Source organism: Primulina tabacum, chromosome 2 (genome assembly GCF_025594145.1).
Source record: "Primulina tabacum isolate GXHZ01 chromosome 2, ASM2559414v2, whole genome shotgun sequence".
NCBI classification, from domain to species: domain Eukaryota; kingdom Viridiplantae; phylum Streptophyta; class Magnoliopsida; order Lamiales; family Gesneriaceae; genus Primulina; species Primulina tabacum.
The window spans coordinates 43,052,118-43,060,725 of NC_134551.1; the positions used below are offsets into that span (position 1 = coordinate 43,052,118).

At 36.0% G+C, this 8,608-nt stretch overlaps 1 protein-coding gene across 1 annotated transcript; it reads left to right on the forward strand.

The window, feature by feature from the left end:
• The first annotated feature begins 7,629 nt into the window (after positions 1-7,629).
• Positions 7,630-8,181, forward strand: LOC142537702 (secreted RxLR effector protein 161-like). Its single transcript, XM_075643195.1, has one exon. The coding sequence runs from the start codon at positions 7,630-7,632 to the stop codon at positions 8,179-8,181; it is 552 nt and encodes a 183-aa protein (XP_075499310.1).
• Positions 8,182-8,608: the final 427 nt, after the last annotated feature.

Consider the following 8,608-nt stretch of genomic DNA (forward strand, 5'->3'; position numbering starts at 1 on the left):
CGTGTGTAAGGGTGAATAAATAATGGAGTCTCGGTTTTGCCAATCTCGAAGGGGAAACACTCGGGTTAGAAGCCGTTGTGACGTTAGAGTGCAAGATCGAAAGTTTTGGGTTGGTAGCTGTGCATGGCTCGACACCAGCCTTGAAGCCAACCCTCTTGGGTCAATAGAAGGGCTGGGAAGGGGCTGAGCACGGCTGGTCTTGTTCCTTAAGCAAATCGTAGGAGCTTTGGTGAGGGGACTCGGGTAGCTTGGTTTTTTTTGGAGGGCCGTTGGGTGCTTGTGTGGGACGAGCTTCTTGGACAGCAAGGTGGCTAGGGTTGGTCCAGGAGGGAATGGTGTGTTCAGTCTTGAGTCCAGCAAAGAGTGGTTAGGTGCTGGACCCGTTAGCTCGGAAGATGGGAGCGATAGATGCAAGCTTAGCGCCTAGGATTTCCAAGTGAAGGTTGCTGGATTTTTCCAGCCACCGTCCAGCGCTGGTTCAAAGTTCTTAGGGGCTGGTTATGAGGGCCTTTTTGATGTGTACAAGGAGTGGTAAAGAGTTGAGAAAAATTCGGTTAAGTTTCGAGTCGATTCGGGTTAAACCGGGACCCCGGTCCAAGTTTTAAAACAATTCGGTTAAGTTATGAAATGGACTCGAGTTTATGTCTAGGGATGATTATAAATATGTTTTGGGATGTTTTAATGATTTTGGTAAATTTCGGGTCAATTTTAGAGGTCCATGGGTAAAACGGTAATTATTGAGTTTCCAAGGGCAAAATGGTCATTTTGCACCCGGGGTGAGATTTTGTTCCTGGCAGCGCCCTGAGCACAAATTTACAATATTTTAAATGATTATGCATCGTGATCAAGTTTTTTAAGATTTTATGAAAATATACGTTGTCTGCTTGAATTTAAAGAAAATTGCATTTGTGCATGGTTTTTATAAGTGAGGTAAATGATGATGTTTTGAATGATTAAAATTAGTTGTGGCTATCGAAATATATATAAATGCATAAGACGTATATGTAAATGATGATGATGAGGTCTAGGCACAGTGGATGGGTAATCCTGTCACTGATATCCGACAGCCGCCGTGTACCGCGGTTCTATGTATGATAGATCCATCCTAAATGATGATGCACGATTGTCACTTCTAAGGAACTTAATTCACCTAAGAAAATGATAAATGATGAGTGGTGATTAACGATGAGTTGTTTTGACACGTCACGATTTAATATGGCACGTTTATATTACGCTTTTAAGGTTAATGAAAGGTATGTTGAGTATACTATTTTTTACTGTTGTGTGCTATATATATGTACTTGTTACTTCTGGTACATGTGTGTTGAGTCTTTAGACTCATTAGGCGTGTGTGATGCAGGTGATCTTGACGTTGAGAGGACTGGAGGTGCCGAACTCTGATTAGGCAGACCTGGTGGGGCGATACGACCCGAGAACCGCATGTTTTCCGCACATCATGATTTTATGAGCTTTGAGTAGACACGACCAGTTTACACGTTTTTATGATACGCTGTTGTTTTTCAGGATTTTATCGTTTATTTTATTTATGCATGATTGTGGGCCGAGTTGGCAATATTTTAAACTGCTATATTTTTACTGTCAAATATTTATGATTATTTTTAAATGGAATAATTTTTAGTAGGGTTATATGCATGCAAAATATTTAAATGTTATTTTGAAAATGAGAGCTTTAAAAAAATAATATTTCCGCACTTTTAAAACAGTAAACGTTACAGTTGGTATCAGAGCCAGGGGTCCTGTATAGGGTTGTGCCGCCGCCAGTTTCTGCCGCTCAGTCTTCAAGCCTCAAGTTTGTAAGCTTTTATGATTTAAATGTTGTTAATGCTATCACCTGCATGTTTAAATGATATATGCTTTGCAATACATGTTTATCTGTCGTTATGTTTTGAGATTAGATACTTTAAATTTTTTTATGCATGTTACTACATGAAATGAGAAATTATATGATTTTCATACATGCTGGCTTTGTGGTGGAATTGGACATGAATAAGAATTTTGCTATTGGGAATTAGGAGAGGTCGGAAATGATTTGACTATATTAATTTCGGTTAGTAGTACTGATGTTCTACTCATGGGTCATAAGTTAATCTTGAAGATTATGAATGCTTTTGGAACTTGTAGATTTTCTAAGAAATTACTGATGGTTCGTGGTTGCTAGTTGAGTTAATTGTTGAGGGTTCCATATAAGGATTAATGGTTCGAAGACTACGATGATATTTGAAAGTATAAAAACGTAGAATTTATTTAGGATGCATGCTCTACCTAGTGGGACCTAAGGATTGAATTGCATGGATTGAGAATTTTAATGACCTAATTGTAATAACCAATAATTGAGGACCTAAGTGCAAAAATAAAATTCTAAGGGACTATTTTCGAATTTACTGAATTTTGGGATTAAATTCTGAGTTTCGAGAATTTTAAGGTTTAATGAGGCTAAAATCAAAAATTTTATAGGGACAAAAATACAAATTTCGAAGAATTATAGGGCCAAAAAATGTAATTTTCAATAACTTTAAGGGCCAAATTGCAAATTCTGAATTTTTGAGGATAAAATTCGAACATTTGAGGAACACTTGGGTTAAATTATTAATTTTCGAGGTTATGAGAATTGATTTTGGGTCTAATAAGCTTAAAATTATTGAATTTTATGTTATGAGGAACCTATAAAATGGAATTAGAAACGCCAAAAACTTATGGGTAATTGTAGAATTTTCAAAATTTATGATAAATTGGATAATTTTGAGGAAATTAAGAATTAATGTTACAATTTTAAGAAATTTGGGGGACTAGTTTAGCAGTAAATGAGAATTGATAGTTTAAATGATAGGAATTTTCGGTGATTTAAGCTGAAGGATATTTAGAATCTTTAGATATCTATGTTATAATTTTATAAGGAATGATAAACAAAGACATTGTAGGATGAATCAATCTTGGGTTTGAAAATTTAAGCGTTAGTGAAATCATGTTGTGGCAAATTAAGATTTTAAAATGATGACAATTTAAGGTAAAGTTGATCGGTTAATTAAGTTACTAGGGTAGATATTGATTTAACGAATTTTTGGGAACTTAAGTTTGATGTGTCATAAGTTTTAGTCACGATCTTAACAGTTAGGACTATACCTTTGTTGAAATATAATTTTTCTAGAAAGTTGGGTATGATTGTAAGAATTGAGATAGACACCTTGTCTTGAGGAATTTTTTTAAAAGTCATTAAGAAACTTGGGATTAAGTGGATATGTGTATTGGAATTGTGTTATCTAAAGACTATTTGGGTTATGTAAGTGAATTACAAGTTTATGGGATATAGGAGGTTATACGAAAATTTTGGGTGAAATAAAAACAAAAGAGAATTAATGCTGTTCAACATAGGTTACCAATGAACGAATACTAAGATTTTTATCGAGTAAGAAATCTAAAATCTTGATATGGGAATTCTAGAATTCTATGGGTTATAAGTAAAGTTGATTTACTATAGTTAGTCCAATATTAACATGGGATAACTTAGTAAGTTTTATACGTTAGAATTAATTAAGCATTGAGGACACGTAAGTATGAGACATTCATTCTAATGAGGAAAGTTCAAGGGTCTTAGGCGTCAACTTTAATGTAATTGAGAAGATAATAGTTTAAGCATGTAATTGATATTAGAAGGGTTTTATTATTAAGGTAGAAGATCAATATTGTATAATTGGGTTTTATGAATTAATGTAACTCGAGGTTTAAAAATTTGCAACAATTTTACATCGAGATGTACTTATAAATAGTAAGTTACGTAAGTTTGGTGCCGTAAGATAAAGATTTGATTCAAGGATCTTAGGTTAATAATATTATGTGTTGAGATAAGGTTTGACTTTTAAGTGTATTACCAAGGATAGAAGTCTATCAGTAAATTTTGGTGCTAAGGTTTCTTGAGTTGAACTCCATAAATGCTAATGTAATAGGTTGATGAACATTATGGGCAATTACGAGATAAGTCAAATTCGAGGTCATAGTAAAATAGAACTAAGTCATCATAAGTTGTTTTAAGTTGCGATTCGCAAACGAGGATTTTGGTAGGCAAATTTAATTAGGATTGAAGAGATGTAAGCAGCGTAAGCGTGGATTATCGGGATTCTAGAATTAAGAGTCTAAACTTTTGTTCATCGAGCATAAGCGAATTTCGGGGACAAAATTCAATTTAAGGTGGGTAGATTGTAACGTCCCGAAAATTTGAAGGCCCACGTGAACCACGTGCATGCAAGTTATTAAATTTCTTTGGTATTTTATTAAATTGTTTTAAAGCATTAAATGCATGTTTATTTCATTAATTTGTGTTTAATTATTTTTATGCATTTTATGCATAATTATTGCATGATAGGGATTTAATTCATAAAATTTTAAAAATTCATGCATCAGTGTTTCTTGATGCATTTCGAACGAGGTACAAAGACCGGAGAATTATCAGGAAAATTATTTTTATTACATGATTAATCTTTATTAATTAATTTAAGGTGTTTTTAAGGATGTTTTGCAAAAATGGGATTTATTGGGTATTTTTACCCTCATAATTTTATTTTTATCCGGTACGTAAATTTTATCGAATCGGGGGACTTTTTGAGGGTTCGGATAATATTTTTAAGAACTTTCCAACACGAAATATTTTTCGGAAAGTGTATTTGAATTTTATGGGCCTACTTTTAAGCTTATTTGGCTTAAAATTCTTTTTAAACTCTTAATTAGAAATTTAGGGCCCATTATGTATTAATTAACTATTTAATTAATACCTAATGACCCACTAAACCTAACACAATCACTCCCACCAGCCGACACTCCCTTATTTCAGAATCCCCTCTCGTTTTCAGCATCCCAGCAGCTGAATAGCATCGGCTCTTGCTTGTTCTTACAATAGAAAATTCCCCGGCGCCCTCCCGACGCCCGTCCTTCATCGTTCTTGCGTAGGAATCATCAAAGGCATGCCATGTACTTTTATTTCTGCATCATACATGCTAGACACTTGCTTATATGTGTGTGTATTTGCATAGAATTCTCGATCTTGCATATGATGTTGGAGGGCTTCGGTTTTGTTCAAAGTTCTTGAACCTTTTTCATCCAACTCACGTTTCTTTTTAGTGTTTGTGCAAGGGACTGCTAATTTCTTGCTGCAAGGGGCTGTACAAGCTGTGTGTAAGGGTGAATAAATAATAGTCTCGGTTTTGCCAAGCTCGAAGTGGAAACGCTCGGGTTAGAAGCCGTTGTGACGTTAGAGTGCAAGATCGAAAGTTTTGGGTTGGTAGCTGTGCATGGCTCGACACCAGCCTTGAAATCGACCCTCTTGAGTCAATAGAAGGGCTCGGAAGGGGCTGAGCACGGCTGGTCTTGTTCCTTAAGCAAATCGTAGGAGCTTTGGTGAGGGGACTCGGGTAGCTTGGTTTTTTTTGGAGGGCCGTCGTGTGCTTCTGTGGGACGAGCTTCTTGGACAGCAAGGTGGCTAGGGTTGGTCCAGGAGGGAATGGTGGGTTCAGTCTTGAGTCCAGCAAAGAGTGGTTAGGTGCTGGACCCGTTAGCTCGGAAGATGGGAGCGATAGATGCAAGCTTAGCGCCTAGGATTTCAAAGTGAAGGTTGCTGGATTTTTCCAGCCACCGTCCAGCGCTGGTTCAAAGTTCTTAGGGGCTGGTTATGAGGGTCTTTTTGATGTGTACAAGGAGTGGTTAAGGGTTGAGAAAAATTCGGCTAAGTTTCGAGTCGATTCGTGTTAAAACCGGGAGTGATGTCCAAGTTTTAAAACAATTCGATTAAGTTATAAAATGGGCTCGAGTTTACGTCTAGGGATGCGTATAAATATTTTTGGGATGTTTTAAGGAGTTTGATAAGCTTCGGGTCAATTTTAGAGGTCTAGGGGTAAAACGGTAATATTTGGGTTTCCAGAGGCAAAGTGGTCATTTTGCATCCGAGGTGAGATTTTGGTCATGGCAGTGCCATGAGCACAAATTTAGTATATTTTAAATGTTTATGCATCATGATCACGCTTTTTAAGATTTTATGAAAATATACGTTGTCTGCTTGAATTTAAAGAAAATTGCATTTGTGCATGATTTTTATAAGTGATGTAAATGATGATGTTTTGAATGATGGGAATTAGTTGTGGCTATCGAAATATATTTAAATGCATAAGACGTATATGTAAATGATGATGATGATGCCTAGGCACAGCGGATGGGTTATCATGTCACTGATGTCCGACAGCCGCCGTGTACCGCAGTTCTATGTATGATGGATCCATTTTAAATGATGATGCACGATGTCACTTCTAAGGAGCTGAATTAACCTAAGGAAATGATAAATGATAAATAACGAATGATAAATGATGAATAATGAGTGATGAATAACGATGAGCTGTTTTGACACGTCACTATTTCATATGACACGTTTACATTACGATTTTAAAGTTCATGAAAGGTATGTTGAGTATGTTATTTTTCACTGCTGTGTGCTATGTATATGTACTTGTTACTTCTGGTACAGGTGTGTTGAGTCTTTAGACTCACTAGGCGTGTGTGATGCAGGTGAGCTTGACGTTGAGAGGACTGGAGGTGCCGAACTCTGAGTAGACAAATCTGGTGGGGCGACACGACCCGAGGACCGCATGTTTTCCGCACATCATGATTTTATGAGCTTTGAGTAGACACGAGCAATTTACACGTTTTTATGATACGCTGTTGATTTTCAGGATTTTATCCGTTTATTTTATTTATGCATGATTTGTGGGCCGAGTTGGCAATATTTTTTAAACTGCTATATTTATACTGTCAAAAATTTACGATTATTTTTAAATGACATATTTTTCATTAGGGTTATATGCATACAAAATATTTAAATGTTATTAAAAAATGGGAGCTTTAAAAAAAATATTTCCGCACTTTTAAAACGGTAGACGTTACAGATACAAAGCACGTCTTGTAGCTAAAGGCTATTCTCAAAAGTATGAGATTGACTTTGAAGAGACATTCTCTCCAGTTTCATCGAAGGACTCTTTTAGGACAACCATGACACTTGTTGCACACTTTGATATGGAACCTCATCTGATGGATGTCAAGATAGCTTTTCTCAATGAAGACATCGAGGAAACAATCTATATGGTGCAACCAGAACACTTTGTATTTGGAAATCCAAAGAAGATGGTTTGCAAACTTAAAAAATCCATATATGGGTTAAAGCAAGCTTCTCGTCAATGGTACCACAAGTTTCATCAAATAATTATCTCATTCAGTTTTGAGGTAAATGTGGTAGATGATTGTGTGTCATAAGTTTATTGGGAGTAAGCATATATTCCTGGTTTTATATGTGGATGACATTTTGCTTGCCACAAACGATATAGGTATGTTGAACGATATCAAGAAATTTCTATTTAGACGTTTTGAAATGAAAGATTTTGGTAACGCCTCCTTTGTACTAGGAATCCAAGTACACCGAGATCGTTCTCGAGGTATTCTTGGATTATCGCAATAAAGCTATATCGATAAAGTGCTTAAAAGATTTGGCATGCAAGGTTGTAAACCAAGTAACACCCCGGTCGCTAGAGGAGACAAGTTTAGTCTTAAACAGTGCCCTGAAGCCTCGAGATTCGAGAAATGCAAAAGATTCCCTATGCTTCGGCTATAGGAAGTCTTATGTATGCTCAAGTTTGTACGCATCTAGATATTGCGTACATTTTTGGAGTGTTAGGCAAATATTTAAGCAACTCAGGAATGGATCACTGGAAAGCAGTCAAAAGTGTAATGAGATATCTAAAGAGAACTTGTGATTACATGCTAACATATAGGAAGTCGAATAATGTTGAGATCATGGGATATTCGGACTCCGATTTTGCGGGATGCCAAAATAGCATGAGATCCACTTCAGGCTATGTATTTCTATTGGCTGGCGGAGCTATCTCTTGGAGAAGTGCCAAACAAGCACTAACATCTTCTTACACCATGGCGGCTGAATTTATAGCATGTTACGAGGCATCTAATCATGCAATATGGCAGAAGAATTTTGTCACTGGGCTGCATATTCTACAAGAGGTGGAAAGACCATTGAAATTGTTTTGTGACAATAGATCAGCTGTATTATATTCCAACAATAATAGGAGCTCGACAAAATCGAAGCACATCGACATCAAGTTCCTTGTTGTGAAATAAAGATTACAGAGTGCACAAATTTCGATAGAATACATAGGCACAAACTCCATGATAGCAGATCCTTTTACGAAATTGTTGAAAAATTAGAAATAATAAAATTTGTTTAATTATAAATAATATGGTTATGCTCCCAATCTGCATATAACGTTTTAAAAAGTTTTGTATCCCATCAAAAAAACTCTTTGACTTAAAGGAAATCTGCAGATTGAAGATCATCACCGAAAATTGACTGTAAAAATCATGGATTCTGGTACGCTTCCGCAATTACGATTATGATATATGCTCTTTCTTGAGAATTGAATAGTATTTGAGGATTGATTATTGAGATATGAAATCTAATTGATTTTTGCAATTCAAATTTCTTTCGTTCTTGACTTTTGAAGTCGAAACATCGTTCCGAACTTAAGAATCTTTATGTCAAATGGTC